Source organism: Microtus oregoni, unplaced genomic scaffold (assembly GCF_018167655.1).
Source record: "Microtus oregoni isolate MIOR12 unplaced genomic scaffold, Mior012 000002F_ref0000024, whole genome shotgun sequence".
NCBI lineage: Eukaryota > Metazoa > Chordata > Mammalia > Rodentia > Cricetidae > Microtus > Microtus oregoni.
In genome coordinates, this window is record NW_024543061.1 from 57,229,886 (window position 1) to 57,246,285 (window position 16,400).

General features: G+C 40.0%; 1 protein-coding gene across 6 annotated transcripts in view; it reads left to right on the forward strand.

Annotated features, from left to right (window-relative positions):
- Window positions 1-13,773, forward strand: part of Zfand4 (zinc finger AN1-type containing 4) — an 85,003-nt gene extending 71,230 nt beyond the window's left edge. For 4 of the 6 annotated variants that reach the window (XM_041678671.1, XM_041678690.1, XM_041678682.1 and 1 more), the window contains 2 exons: window positions 11,758-11,875; window positions 12,925-13,773. In XM_041678671.1, the coding sequence (XP_041534605.1) occupies window positions 11,758-11,875; window positions 12,925-13,060 (254 nt within the window). In that variant the 3' untranslated portion in view covers window positions 13,061-13,773. Of the gene's footprint in view, window positions 1-11,757; window positions 11,876-12,924 lie in introns of those variants that run through there. The other 2 variants (XR_005976660.1, XM_041678676.1) reach the window with 2 other exon arrangements.
- The last annotated feature ends 2,627 nt before the right edge of the window (window positions 13,774-16,400 follow it).

Genomic DNA, 16,400 nt, shown 5'->3' on the forward strand with positions numbered 1-16,400 from the left:
CACATGAGCCTTTAAATTATGGAGCAATATGGGTAGAATTAAAGCCGTGGCTTTGGCAGCTAGATCCAGCCCATTCCTTAGCTTTCCAGCCTCATGGCGGAGGTACCGGTTGTAGCCATGTTTACCGCCACAACTCTATGGCGTTTTAAGGTCCCTGCCAGCAAGCAAACTGCAATGTTCTGCTCACAGACCACATTCAGTCAGACTACCTGCTTGAGTCTGAGTCAGAGTTTGCCCTGGCAGGATGGCCCAGAAAACCGGCATTTTAAAACAGCACATTTTTTTTCCTGCTACAGCTGAAAACAAACAAGCATTCAGTCAGCTTTTATCAACACCATTTAAGTGTTTCGTCGCAGGACTTCTTAAGAGCTGCAGGGTTTTGCAGCTAAAGCTGAGTCAAGAAGCCTCGCTTAGATGAGAGCGCTTGCTTGCCTCTAGCAAGCAGAGCAGACCCGAGAAATTGCTGCTACCACATCAGGCGCCATTCTGTAATAAGAGCTGCAGGCCTCTTTCCACAGCCCGGCTCCTGGCCGCCTGGCTAGCTTATACCCTGAAATAACAACACACAAATTGTGTTCTTTTAAATACTGCCTGGCCCATTAGTTTCAGCCTCTTAACCCATTTCTATTAATTTATGTAGCACCACGAGGTGTGCTTACCAGAAAAGATTCAGCATGTCTGACCTGGTGGCTGGCTGCATCGCGTCTGCCTGGGAAAGGGGAGCATGGCATCTGTCTGAGGCGTCTTACCTCACTTCCTCTTCCTCCCAGCATTCTGTTCTGTTTACTCCACCCACCTATGTTCTAACCTATGAGGGCCAAGCAGTTTCTTTATTTTTTAACCAATGACCTTCCTCCATCAGGAGGTAAAATGTCCTAAAAGCATGCAAAAGAGTCAGAGATAGCCCCTGTTTCCACTGTTAGGCGTCCTGCAGGAACACTAAGCTACACAACCATAGCATATGCAGAGAGGACCTAACTCAGACTCATATAGGCTCTCTGATTGTTGGTTGAGTCTCTGTGAGCCCCTGTGAGTCCTATTTAGCTGATTCTGTGAGTCATTTTCTTGTGGTAGCTCTCTGGCTCCTACAATTTACAATACTATACTATAAAGATACAGTATTATGCGGAATCATTCCATTGACTTTCCTCCCTCCACCCCCACATTGTGTTTGGTTCTATCCTAGGTCTTTAGGCTATTGAAATGCTGGTTCCTGGCCCACCAGGCAGTGTCTGGCATGGACTCCCTCTTGTGGCATGGGTCTCAATTTGCACCAGTCACTGGTTGGCTGTTCCTACAAGTTCTGTACCACCTTTACCTCAGCACATCTTGCATGCCGGGCTAATTGTAGGTTGACGGTTTTGTGGCTGGAGTGGTGTCCCAATCCATCCACTGGAAGCCTTGCCTCATTAAAAAAAGATGGTTGGTTCATGTTTTATTTACCCTTTGCTAGTAGGCTTCTCTAGAGGTCACCCTCATGGATTTTTGGGAGTTTCCATTGGGCTAAGTTTCTACCTCACCTCCAAGATTCACTCCAATTCCAGTCCTTTCTCCAAGTACACTCTCTCTCCACTCTACCACCTAATCCATCCTGTTTCCATCCCTACCTTCCCCAGTCTACCCATGAAATCTATTCAATTTTCCCTTCTCAGGGAGATCCATGCATCTCCCCTTGGGCTTTCCTTGTTATTTAGCCTCTCTGGGTCTGGGGATTGTAGCATGATTATCCTTTACAGCTAATAGCCACTTACAAGTGAATACATAATATGTTTGCCTTTTTGGATCTGGGTTACCTCACTTGTTATGATTTTTTTCTGTTTGAATCCATTTGCCTGCAAATTTCATGATTCTTTTTAAAGCTGAGAGATATTCCGTCATGTAAACGTGCCATATTTTCTTCATCCATTCTTCAGTTGAGAGACATCTAGATTGTTTCCAGTCTCTAGCTATCACAAATAGAGCTGCTATAAACATAGCTGAGCAAATGTCCTTGTGGCATGATGAAGTATCCTTCGAGTGTATGCCCTGGTAATGGTATAGTTGGGTCATGAGGTAGATCGATTAACAATTTTCTGAGAAATCACTATATTGATTTCCAAAGTGACTGTACAAATTTGCGCTCTCACCAGCAATGAAGGAGTGTTAGCTTTACTCCACATCCTTGCCATTATAAGTTGTCACTTGTGTTTTTGAACGTAGCCATTCTGACAGGTATAAGATAGAATCTCAGAGTAGCTAACTGGGGACCAGCTTCCAGTCAGCACTAGGGCATGCAAAAAACTCCACGAATGCGGCGAGGGATAGACATTTCTATCTGAGGGGTAAAGAAGGAATCACATGCTTTTTATAGTAACTTTCTCTTTTACTTCATCTTGAAAAAAAATTCCTCTCTGAAAATCTCTCTTGCTCCTCTGCATAGCTCTACAGAGCTCCCTAATTAGCTCTGCACATGCTCCTTGTTCTCTATAGCAGTTTCTCCTCTCACAGCAAAGCTCTGGACAATCATACCTTACATTTTCAGGACCCGACCAATTCTTATAACACAAGATGAGTCACACATTTTTTCTCAGGCTAGGGTGGTCACATTGACTGAGCAGTGAGTAATGCTTGCCTGTGCATGTAGCTCTTTCCCAGGCAGAAAACAGTTAGTTGGCTGAACCTTAAGATTGAGTTCATGCAGAAAGTCTATTGCTGAGAAAGTTAAGTCTACTAAAGTTGCTTCAAGCTCTGACCTTGAATCAGCAATAAACACCTGGGGAAATGACCTTCTGTATTTGTCTCTAGGAGCAACCAGATATCCACCTCCAGGGGTAGCCAGTTTGCTTTGAATTTGTTCTGAAGTTTAAATTTTGATGTCTTTGTGACTATACTGTTACCTTCCTATGTCAGTCTGAATAATGAAAATTATCTTAGTATTTCGATTATTCAGAATTATACATATTAAGCAGAAATCATCTTCCTGACCACCTGTGTACCCAATAGATGGAATATATACATGAGATAAACACACAAGCAGTGAGAAAGCACCCATAGCTGTTATTAGGGAACGAATGTAGTAGCACATGAGAAAATTTAGAGAGAAGCAATCGGTCATTTACAGTCAGTAACTCCGTGGCTTTTCCAAGTGGGGCTCCCCATTAGAGAGTCATTCGTCTGTTGGGTACATCTGCTCAACACTAGTTGTCACCTGTTGTATACTCTCCTGGCAGCTCTCAGCATCTCAGAATCATTTTGATTTGCATTTCCCTGATGGTTAAGGATACTGAATATTTCTTTAAGTGCTTCTTGGCCATTTGAGATTCCTCTGTTGAAAATTCTCTACTTAAATCTGTACCCCATTTTATTTAGCTTTTTTTTTATTGAGAAAAGGAGAAAAAAAACAAGTTTCCTCCTCCTCCCAGCCTCCCATTTCCCTCCCCCTCCTCCCACCTGTCTCCCCCTCCTCCCACCCTTCTCCCCCTCCCCCCACTCCTCTCCCCCTCCCTTTCCAGTCCAAAGAGCAGTCAGGGTTCCCTGCCCTGTGGTAAGTCCTAGGTCCTCCCCCCTCCGTCCATTTCTAGGAAGGTGAACATCCAAACTGGCTAGGCTCCCACAAAGCCAGCACATTACGTAGGAACAAAACCCCGTGCCATTGTCCTTGGGTTCTCATCAGCCCTCATTGTTCGCCATGCTCAGAGAGTCCAGTTTTATCCCATGCTTTTTCAGTCACAGTCCAGCTGGCCTTGGTGAGCTCCCAATAGATCAGCTCCACTGTCTTAGTGGGTGGGTGCGTGCTCCCCTCGTGGTCCCGACTTCTTTGCTCATGTTCTCCCTCCTTCTGCTCCTCATTGGGACCTTCAATGGAAGAATGGATGAAGAAAGTGTGGAATATCTACACATTAGAGTACTATGCTGCGGTAAAAAACAATGACTTCTCAAATTTTGCATGCAAATGGATGGAAATAGAAAACACTATCCTAAGTGAGGTAACCCAGACCCAAAAAGATGAATATGGGATGTACTCACTCATAATTGGTTTCTAGCCATAAACAAGGGTCACGGAGTCTACAATTGGTGATCCCAAAGAAGCTAAGTAAGAAGGTGAACCAAAGGAAAAACATATAGTTGTCCTCTTGGCTATGGGAAGTAGACAAAATTGCCAGGGAGAAAATTGAGATCTTGGGGGTGGGGTGGGATGGGGGTAAGGGGAGATGGGGAGAGAAAAGGGAGAAGGGGAGAATGGGGGGAACTTGGGGAAAAGGGAGGATTGGGATAAAGGAAGGTTGGATAAGGGAGCACGGAAGCACAATTCTTAGTTAAGGGAGCCACCTTAGGGTTGGCAAGAGACTTGAACCTAGAGTGGCTCCCCGATGCCCAAGGCGATGTACCCAGTTAGTTCCTTGGGCAGCTGAGGATAGGGAACCTGAAATGACCCTATCCTATAGCAATACTGACGAATATCTTGCATATCATCATAGAACCTTCATCTGGTGATGGATGGAGACAGAGACAGAGACCCACACTGAAGCACTGGACTGAGCTCCCACTGTGCCCCATTTTTTAATTGAATTATTTTGTTTGTTGATAATCCTGTTTCTTGAGGATATATATATATATATATATATATATATATATATATATATTGGATATTAGCCTTCTGTCAGATATGGGATTGGTAAAAATTTTCCTATTTTGTCCTGTTGATAGTTTCCTTTGCTGTATAAAAACTTTTAAATTTCATGAGGTCCTGTTTATTAATTGTCCATCTTAGTGCCTACACTCTTGGTAGTCTGTTCAGGAAACTATCTGCAGTGTCAATGCATTCAAGTCTATTCTCCACTTTCTCTTCTATCAAGTTCAGTGTATCTAGTTTTATGGTCAGGTCTTTGATTCACTTAGACTTGAGTTTTGTGCAGGGTGATAGATACAGTTCTATTTGCATTCTACATGGTAACATCCAGTTAAATCAATACCATTGTTGAAGATGCTTTCTTTTTTCCATTGCATATTTCAGACTTCTTTATCAAAATTAGGTATATGTGGTGGATTTATATCTGGGTCTTCAATTCAATTCCATTGATCTGTTTTTATGCCAATACAATGCATTATTTTTATTCCTATAGCTCTGTAGTACAGCTTGAAATTGGGAATGGTGATACCTTCAGAAGTTCTTTTACTATACAAGATTGGTTCGGCTAGCCTGGTTTTTTTTTTTCTATGAAGTTGAGTATTGTTATTCAAGGTCTGTAAAGAACCTTCTACTCTTGTTTAAGATATTTTTGTGTGGAGCTGAATAAAAGACCCAGATATCAATCCACACATCTTCGGACACCTGATTTTTGACAAAGAAGCAAAAAAATATCAAATGGAAAAAAGAAAGTATATTTAACAAGTGGTGCCGGCATAACTGGATATCAACATGTAGAAGAATGAAAATAGACACACACACACACACACACATATATATATATATATATATATATATATATATATATATATATCTCACAAATCTCAAGTCCAAATCCAAGATTTCAAAATAAAGCCAACCACACTGAACCTTATAGAAGAGAAAGTGGGAAATACACTTGAACATATTGGCACAGGAGACCACTTCCTAAATATAACCCCAGCAGCATAGACACTGAAAGAAACAATTAATAAATGGGACCTCCTGAAACTGAAAAGTTTCTGTAAATCAAAGGACATGGTCAACAAGACAAAACAACAGCCTACAGAATGGGAAAAGATCTTCACTAACCCCACATCAGACAGAGGTCTGATCTCCAAAATATACAAAGAACTCAAGAAATTGGTCACCAAAAGAACACATAATCCAATAAAAAAAAATGGAGTACAGACCTAAACAGAGAACTCTCAACAGAGGAATCTAAAATGGCTGAAAGACACTTAAGGAAATGTTCAACATCCTTAGTCATCAGAGAAATGCAAATCAAAACAACTCTAAAAGTCCATTGGATACCTGTAAGAATGGCCAAAATCAAAAACACTGATGACAACTTATGCTGGAGAGGTTGTGGAGGAAAGGGAACACTTCTGCATTGCTGGTGGGAATGCATGCTGGTATAGCCCCTTTGGATGTCAGTGTGGCGATTTCTCAGAAAATTAGGAAACAACCTTCTTCAAGACCCAGTAATACCACTTTTGGGTATATATCCAAAGGATGCTCAATTGTGCCATAAGGACTATGTTCATACCAGCTTTGTTTGTCATATCCAGAACCTGGAAACAACCTAAAAAATACCCCTTGACCGAAGAATGGATAAGGAAAAATGTGGTACATTTACACAATGGAGTACTACACAGCAGAAAAAAAAAAACGACATCTTGAATTTTGCAGGCAAATGGATGGAGCTAGAAAATATCATTTTGAGTGAGTTAACCCCAACACAGAAAGACAATTATTACATGTACTCACTCATAGGTGGTTTTTAAACATAAAGCAAAGAAAACCAGCCTACAAACCACAATCCCAGAGAACCTAGACAACAATGAGGACACTAAGAGAGACTCACATAGATCTAATCTACATGGGAAGGAGAAACAGATCTCCTGAGTAAATTGGGAGCATGGGGACCTTGGGGGAGGGTTGAAGTGGGGAGGGGAGAGGCAGGGAGGGGAACAGAGAAAAATGTAAAGCTCAATAAAAATCAATTTAAAAACCATACAACAACAGCAATAATTCCTATAATAATAAATAAAAATCATGCCATATCTTAAAAAAGATATTTTTGCATATTGATACAAATTTAAGGTTATTTTTGTTAGAACATTCTGTGCATATGTTTCTACTCTTGTTTAAGGTATTGTACCTATGCAGCTCATTTAACAACGTAATATAAATTTCTCATCCTTGAAAGTTGTTACTACAAACTGTCTAGGATAATAAATAAATACATGTTGGTAGTTAGTCACCTATTACAATCAAACTTGTAATCAAGTTAGGCATGTTTTCAAGGTCTAACATAGATATATATTTTAGGTAGATGGGTGGTCTTCAGATACTTCAGAGATCTACAGAATATGGCATTTAAGATGTTTTAATACTATAAGGCTTTATATGACAATGAGACATGTCTGTTCATGGCAGCACTGATCTACTTCAGTGAAGATGATGTGCATCAAAGAAACTTTATATGGACTTTGTTTTCTTTGTGACAAAAGTTAGTCACTGGGCAAGAAACTGCCCTTCCCATGACTGCTAACTTTGTGCTGTCCAAATTGGACAAGAAGGACACAAAAGAAAGCTGCTGTCAAGCCTTGCCAAGATATGGGGGAGAAGTTCTTCAAAATTCCTGCTTCACAGAAAAGTCTGTCATATGTCCTAGGCTTGTAGGACAAAGATGGATGCCCCAATGTTACAGAAGTACCTTGGTTGATTGTCCATGCAGCCAACTGTTTCTGTCATTTCCATAGTTTTGGAAGTTGTTTGCTCTGCTCTCCTGTTTACTCAGGTAATAGATTCTTCTTGGCTCTCTGATGGGGTTGAAGACTAGATAGTTATAGTTACAGTTTGCAAGAAGAAACTCAAAACAGAAGTGTAAGTATTTAAGGTTGAGAGATATAAAAGGATAGTTTGGGGTTGGCAATACAAGTTAGGATAGAAAGTATTGGGTATAAAACTTTCAACTCATCGAGATAGGATGAGTAATGGAATATTTTCTCTGAATTTGTCAAGTATAAATGGATTGGACATTGTGAATGTAATTCTTTCCTGGTATTTGTTCTTATTGTATATAGTTTTAGTATTTTAAAGTTAAAACCTTCCATTTTTATTTAGACAAAAGGGGGAAATGTTGTGTTATATTTTGATTGCATTTTGACAATAAAGCTTGCTTTGAATTAGAGGGTTGCCCACTGGTGGTAGCATATTGCCCTGGCTGTTGTTGATTGTGTTCTTATACTGGTGTTTAGGCATCTGGGTTTAGGGTGGTTATAGGCTAGGTGCTTATGTCTGAGTTTGACTTTGTTGGATGGGTATTTTGTTTCCTGGTTTCTGTTTCCTCTCTGGTTTTCTTGCCAGAGTAGCCAGTGATTGATTAGGGTCTCTGCTCAAGCTAGGGACTGGATATCTGGCAGCTGGAGTGGCCTCTGTTCTAGTCAGGGGTCCTTTTTGGTTCTGGGTGCCAGTGTAGCCTATGGGGATCTGGGTGCTGGTGTGGCCTCTGGTGGAGCAGAGGTCTTCTGCCCAAGGTGTGACTCATGTATCCTCTTTTAATGTTAGAAATGTTATTTTCCCTTGACGCACACTCAGGTCTATCCTGCTTTCAGGATAGAGTCTTTGGGGAGTTTGCTCTGTTGTCATCTCTGCCTTCTGGCCTTTGCTGCTGCACCACTCCTTCGCCCATCCATCCACTGCTTTCCTGACACTGCTGCTGCTGAGGGCCAGGCCCCTGGGTGCTGTCGCACTGTTATCTTACATGAGTTTTAGGTCCTTGCAGCTTTGGTGTTCTTTCATTATTTCCTCCCTTTCCCCTCTGACATGAGGCTGAGGACCAAATTCAGGGCCTTGTTTCTGCTAAGCCTATGGGTTACCACCAAGATTATATTGCCAGTTCTTGTTCCTCCTCTTTAATTAGATAGCATTGTTATTGAATATTTTGTTTTTATTTGCTTTTGTTTTATTCCTGGTTAGGGTTTTGTTTATTTTGTGGTAATAGGGATCAAATTCAAAGCCTTGAGCATTCCAGGGAAATTATTTACTAGTAAGCTATACTCCAACCCTTTTACTAAAAATCTGTTTCTTCTGTTTTAAATTTTGTTTCTGTCCCCATGTAACCTTTCTGTGGTTTGATCTAACTTCTGTTGAAGGCATCAGGAACTGTCAAAAACCCATCATTCCCCAAACTAGAGCCTATGACACCTGCTGCTGTTTCCTCATCCTGAGTACCAAGAAGGATCTGTATATCCTTAAAGTAAATTACTAAGTTCTTTTTCTGGTTCTCTTAACTATCAGTTATCCTTTAGAGATTTTACCCATTATTGTAGTTACAGCCATCAGCTTCAGACAGCTGACTATCAAGTTTGCATTTGGAACATTAATTTGTCACCCTTTGGATTTCTGTTGGGTGAGTGATTATTGCATTAGATCAAATATTTAGCTAGGAACCATAACGGGGTTAGTTATTACAAATAACTTTCTTCCTGTTCAGAGAAGTACCCCTCACTTGAGTGTTACTTCATTTTACTTATGTTTGACACACATAGGAGAGGATGCCCAGAGAGTATTAATTGTAATGTCTTACAGGATAATTAGCATTTTACTAGAAGAAGAAATTATGGATGCCATTTTATTTAGAGAAATGCTTAAAATGATAAATGGCAGGAAATGTCTCTGGAAAATAGCCTTCAATACCAATTAAAATATTAGAATGGCATACAATAATAATGGCTGATAGCATGAACTAGTTATCTCTGAATGGCTTGAGGCTTTCATAGAAAATATATTATATATTTTATATAATATATAATATATATTAATATATATAATGAGAGAGAGAGAGAGAGAGAGAGAAGGGGGAGTCAAGCAGATATCAGCCAGCTACTGAGGAAACAAGACATGTAGAAAATGAGGTAACATCATAGCCATGTGACAATACATAGACTAATAGAAGTGGGTTAATTTAAGATGTAAGAGCTAGAAATGTGCCTGTGCCATTGGCCGAACAATGTTGTAATTAATATAGTTTCTGTGTGATGATTCAGATCTGGATGGCTGGGAAACGAAGCTTTAGTCTCCACTTACAAATCGTGCCCAACATGGGGCCCAAACCTTTGACCCTGAGATTAAGAGTTTATGTGGGAGGTCCTTCTGTCTATGTGTTGTTTTTATTGGTTAATGAATAAAGAAACTACCTTGGCCTGTTGATAGGACAGAACTTAGGTAAGCAGGGAAAACTGGACTGAATACTGGAAGAAGGAAAGTGGAGGGGAGAAGCCATTTATCCGCTTCCTGAGACAGATGCTGGAACTTTATCTGATAAGCTACAGCCACACGGCAATACACAGATTAATAGAAATGGGTTAAATTAATATAAGAGTTAGCCAATAAGAACCTAAAGCTAATAGGCCAAGCAGTGATTTAATTTGTTGTGGGAGCTGCGGGCTGCGTTCTGCCACCCAGCTTCCACCACCCAGCTCCCGCCACTGGCTAGCTTTACCCGAAATAACAACACGGAAACTATATTCTTTAAACACTGCTTGGCCCATTATATCTAGCCTCTTCTCGGCTAACTCTTGCACCTGGACTAACCCATTTCTAATAATGTGTGTAGCACCCCAAGGTGCACTTACCGGGAAGATTCTAGCCTACGTCCATCCTGGGTCGGAGCTTCATTGCGTCTGCCCTAGAGAGAGCTGCATGGCGTCTGAGCTCACTTCCTCTTCCTCCCAGCATTCTGTTCTGTTTACTCCGCCTATCTAAATTTTAACCTATCAGGGCCAAGGCAGTTTCTTTATTTAACCAATGACCTTCCTCCATCATTAATTAATACAGTTTCTGTGTGATTATTTTGGGTCTAAGCTAGCTAGGCAGCCAGGAACCAACAAGCAGCCCCCTCCTCCAACACAGAGTCCCACACTTTTTTCAGTGATGGAGAATGACTATACACCATGAACAGTACCCTGCCCATTCCTATGACTAGTTCTTGCTCTATTCCTTGGCCTTTGAATACTAACAGAAATCTCTGTGCACTTGTATTGCTCCTTTTAACAACTATGGACAGCACCTCTCTGTTTACAACCTAAGGGACATTTTGGTCCATTTCAAAAACTATGTAACTCGGAAATTAATGATTGACTTATTTATTTTATTATAACAAATGTGCTCCTATTTTAAAACCAAAGCATCAAATTGTTACAATGGTATAGAATTAAACTAAATATTCATAATATCTTTACTGGGTGTGGTAGACAACAGCTCTAATCCCAGCATTTGGGAGGCAGAAACAGACAGATACCTAAATTCAAGGCCAGCCCGGTCTACCTAGTGAGTTTCAGGACAGTCAGGGCTATGTAGAGAGGCTCTGTCTCTAAAAACCAAAACAATAACAAAAATAAGATGTTCAAAGCTTTTTCCATATGTAAACTGAGTTGGCATTAAATGAACCTAAAACATTGTTTTACTCCTTTAAAGAGTTTTTTTCTTTACTTTTGAAACTCCAAATTCCCTCTCAACAAGGACCTCTCCCATGAAGAATGGGACAGGTACATGCCATGGTAGAAGCCAGGGACTTGTAGGGTTAGTTTTCTCTTTCTACTATGTAGGTCTTAGTTATTGAATTCCCTTAGGCCCTTTCATTAGCCCCTGTGTTATCTTCAAGGTAATCAAATTGAAGTTTTGAAACAAACATCTTGTCTATTGTTGACAAATTTACTTTCTGAGGTATAAAAGATCAGTTTCATGATATTCTGGTACTTCTTGGTATTTAAAAAGAGAAGGATTATATTGTTTCAAGAGGGTCCAACAGATAGGATTTTTCTTAAATTTTTTTTAATGTTTGCTATACTGTATTAAGTTGGTTACCATTAGATGTGGTCAAAACAGTATTAGTGTATACAAGAAGACCTGAAAAATCCAAATCCTAGTTAGAAATATCACATACACACAAATTTTAGTGTCCCTTCACTTGTGGATTTTATAATTCTTTTAGACATAAAATATTACAAATTTAATTTGTATAGACTAAGTCAGTAATGCTATACTTAGTAGCTGTTCAAATTTAGAATTTTATATTAATGAGGTGTTCTTTCTCTAAACAGGAGAAAGCACCCACCACCTTCCACCTGTGAAAGCCCCTCTTCAAACAAAGAAGAAAATAATGAAACATTGTTTTCTTTGTGGAAAGAAAACAGGACTGGCCACCAGCTTCGAATGCAGGCACGTGTCCCTGGAGAAACTCAGAGGCTTTCTTTGTAGGGACTCAGCATGGGGATTATGTAGAATAAAACAATGTTTATATGACCACTTACCATATCAAGATGATGTTCTAGTAGCGACCTCAGATGAATTCATAATTGGCCAGAGAGAGAGGGGGGGGAGGAGAGAGAGAGAGCGAGCTCATCAGTTTCCAAAAGGCATAAGTAGAGATTGCACTGTCATTGAACCAGGACATTTAAGCCAATTGGTTTGTTTGAATGTGGTTTGGAAGAGCCCTTCCTTCTAGATTCTATTTTAAGTTCAACCAAGTTTAACCAAAATTGACATTTACTATATATTTTAACATTTTGTACAGTTATTTCAAAACATATGATATATATATACTTAAAATGGTTATTTTTTTCATAAATATGTCTTTATTATTTATTAGCAATGATTGATATCTGCTGTTAGTGTGAGGATAAACATTGAAAAGAATTTTGGCCTTTTAGAGTGTATTCTGCTCATATAAAAATAACGTATTTTTTTGTTTTACACTCTCTCATGTCATTGCTTTTTGTTAGTTTGCAGATTTTGTTTATTTTATAAGGCAGAGTCTCATCATGTAAACGTGGCTGCCCTAGACCTTGCTATGTCCACCAGGCTGCTCTTGAATTCACAAAGATCTGATTGCCTCGCCCTCCTCCTCCTGCTTAGATTAAAAGCATATAGCACCATGCCCAGCCATAAACAGCTAATTTTTATATAGCCTAATTTTCTCATGAAACTTCATTTCTTAGAATTCAAATTTACTAAGTGTAGGAGATATGATGGACATGTTACCAGCTTTTCAGTTTTTCTTTTACTTCAAAAAGATATATACCTGTCATTCGTAAACAGTTACCGTGTTCTTTTGGGGGCTTTATACTTATGAGTGGAACTGTCAGTGCTGACATTTCTGAGGAGACCCCAGGCTTTTGTTGTACTACCTGAAGTCACTCTCCTCCCTCTAAGGAGATGAGCCCTCTATGGAAGCCTGCCTATTCACATGAACTTTGTTTGTGCTCTAGATGTGGAAACAACTTCTGTGCATCTCATCGCTATGCAGAAACTCACGGCTGTACCTATGACTACAAGAGCGCAGGGAGGAGATACCTGCAGGAGGCGAACCCTGTGGTTAATGCACCAAAACTTCCCAAAATCTAACTCTCCTCTGCGCTTTCCTGCTCTGCCTGAGGAATCCTATTATATTGACAGAAGAAATATTGTTTAGACTGCATTATTTTTGTTCGACTCCAAAAGATTTGCCAAATAACAAGAGCACACGGTGCTCACTGTTGGAGAATGAAAATGCCTATTGTATTGATGTCTTTTTTCTTTGGTGAATCAAAAGTTTTAAAAGTAGTTTTAAAAACTTTACACTATAGTGATTTAGTTTTGTTATTGCATGTCTGTGTTAAATATTTTATATTTGAGATTGGAATTATTTATTAGACAAATCTTCAAAAGACACACTTTAAGGAGTTACCATTGGCTGTGTACCCAGGCTTCCATGTTGTACAGAAATGAGTTCTGTAATGGCTCTGTTCAAACTGAGCATGTTTTGTCCTTTTTTTCTTTCTTTTCTTGTGGGGATGGGGTAGATGGGAGTTTTTCTTTTTATAAACCCCAAGTGTGAAAGTTTATGCAGTTTACTAGCAAGTTCTTTTTTAAAGAACAGTTGTTTTTCCAGTGTGATTTTTAACACATATATTTCTTCCAAATTCAGATATGCATTCATATATGTATCCATTCTGTAGAACACATCATGTTAATATAGTATACATTTCTTAAAATACTACCTTTTAAATGGTAGTTTTAAAATAACAGTATATTTCTTGTTGCCATTGAAAACAGAATCCAACTTTTTACTTTTCAAAAATGGCTATATATATATATATTTAAAAGTCTCACAAACTTGGTTTATTTTTCTTACATATTGAGTGCTTTACAAGGGAAAATAATATTCCAATAAATATTCAACTTCAAAATGACTTTATTTGATTATTTGCAGTACATTTTCTTTTAGAAAATACTTAGGTAAATCAGTGATTTTGTATACTTGGGGAAAATGACGGCCAGTATGAAAGGATTATTTTCAGGTCTCAGGATCATGTATGTTCCTTAGGTGTCATCTGTTTTCCATTCAGGACTTTGGAAGGCCACTGAAGTTGATGCCTCTGATCTCCTATAGGGATTCCAGGAGGTCGTTTTGGTGCTTCATAGACCACTTACTCCAGTGAGGCTTGCCTGGAGAACTCATGATGCTCTCCCCTTGTTGCAGTGTCCGTGCTACTCCGTAGACTACGATCCTGTCATGCCTGTAGCTTACAGCCTGCACTACAGGACCGTTCAGGAGTTGGCAAGGGCCTGGAGATCAACACACAGACAGAGAGACGGGCCATCCTTGAATTCCCCAAGAATGCCCCCTTTATTGTGTTCCAGGGCAGCTTATATACGGATCCTTAACTGATAACTGTACCCCAGCCAAACCCACCAGAAACCACTCCTGAGGGTCTCGTGCTCAGAGCAGCTGCAAACACAGGAAAACAAGTTTTTTTGCTCAGAGCAGCTGCAAGTATAACAAATTGTTTACAAGAAATTCAGGGTCTGATGATCCACAGTCCCCAACACCATACCTTGTTTCTTGTAAGAGACTGAATATTGATGGACAAAGATGCTCTTAGGTCTATAGTAAAAGACTGGTTAAAAATGTAATAGAGAAGCCTTGAAATCAAAGGCAGAAGGCATGCTCTTTGATTGATTTGTTCTGATTTTTGAGACGGCCTCACACTGTAGCCCAGTCAAGCCTTTGAACTCGCACAGCTTTTAAGCCTCAGTCTCTCTTGTGCTAGGTGTATTTGGTTGTTTCACTCTTTACTCTTTGGGGCCTGCTCCCAGCTCCCAATAAATACATGGAGTTTTATTCTTACTTCTGAATGCCTGGCCTTAGCTTGGCTTATTTCTAGTCAGCTTTTCTTAAATTATTCTGTCTACATTTTGCCTGTGGGCTTTTTATCTTTCTGTATTCTCTACACCTTTCTTTACTTCTTACTCCATGGCTTGCTGTATAGCAGGGTGGCTGGCTTCTGATGTCCTCCTCTTCTTGCTCTTCTTTTGCTTTCCTGCTTCTCCTATTTATTCTCTTTGCCTGGCAGTCCCACCTACTTCCCTCTCTTGACAAGCCATTGGCTGGCTGTTCAGCTCTTTATTAGACCAATCAGGTATTTTAGGCAGGCACAGTAACCCAGCTTAACAGAGTTAAACAAATGCAACATAAAAGAATACAACACATCTTTGCATCATTAAATATTCCACCACATAAATGAATGTAACACATCTTCAACTAATATTCCACAACAGCTAGGATTATAGGCTTGATGAAGGTGTGCTTGTATGTGATGCATACATGTGAGTGTGTGAGTGTACTCTCAGAGGACACATGTAGAGAGGCCAGAGCAGGATGTCAGGTGACCTGGACTAGTAGGCCATGCTTCAGTGCCAGGGTCCTAAATGGGATGGGTAGGAGATGAGATGGTGAAGAAGATGGGAACACTGGGTCAGGAGATCTTAAGCCAAGCAAGCTTCTTAAGTGTACAGCATCTTAGGTACTGTATTCAGGGGAGAAATGGGACCAAGTTAGTGGTAACTATCATATCATGGGACAAAGTCAGCAGGAAGCCAGCCAAGCAATGTTTTTAAAAAGGGAGCACAGGTTATCTCAAGTGTATCACAGACTGAGTACATCGTGGCCGTCGGACTGATTACTCCAGTCTCTTTTGGGAGTGGACAGAGCCAAGTTCTTAAGAACCAAAACCTTGATTTCTTAAGCCCTGGCTACCAGACCCAGACTGGACCTTGCCAAGTCTGCTCATAAGGCAAGGACACGGAACTAGGTTCCCTTTGTCCTCTCACTGGGGCCTCTGAGAATGCCTTGGATCCCTGAACAGCCAGGTGTTCCTCTGTTACATCACTCTCCACCTTACTGTTTTGAGACAAGGTTTTGCCATTTGGGATGGCTGACTGGTTAACCAGCTCCCAGGATCTGCCTGTCTCTGCTCCCTGCACCCCTCTCAGTGCTGCGGTTACAGGCCTCTGTAGCCATGCCCGTCTTTTCACATGAACTCAGTTCCTCATGCTCACTTGCAATACAGAGCACTCGTAATCACTGAATCATCTCCCTAGACCCTGAAAGGCATGTTTGTAAAGATGAATAAATAAAGGTTAATGAGAAATACTTTCACTTATCAATGAGAAATTGTCTTTACTCTCTTATTCAGTAATAAATGTGGTTTAGAAAGATAAAAATTAAAAACTCCTATGTTAGGTTACTGAAAAATGAAACAAAGCCTATTTATGGTATAAATATGAATACCTAGGTCAGACTGGATATATGCTCTGTGTACTTTTGATTCATAATTATTAGTAGAGGTAATTCTTATAAGTTTTGTTAATGGTTTGGGTCAAGGTTGCATCATTTTTTGTCTGATACTAGGGATGAAACCTG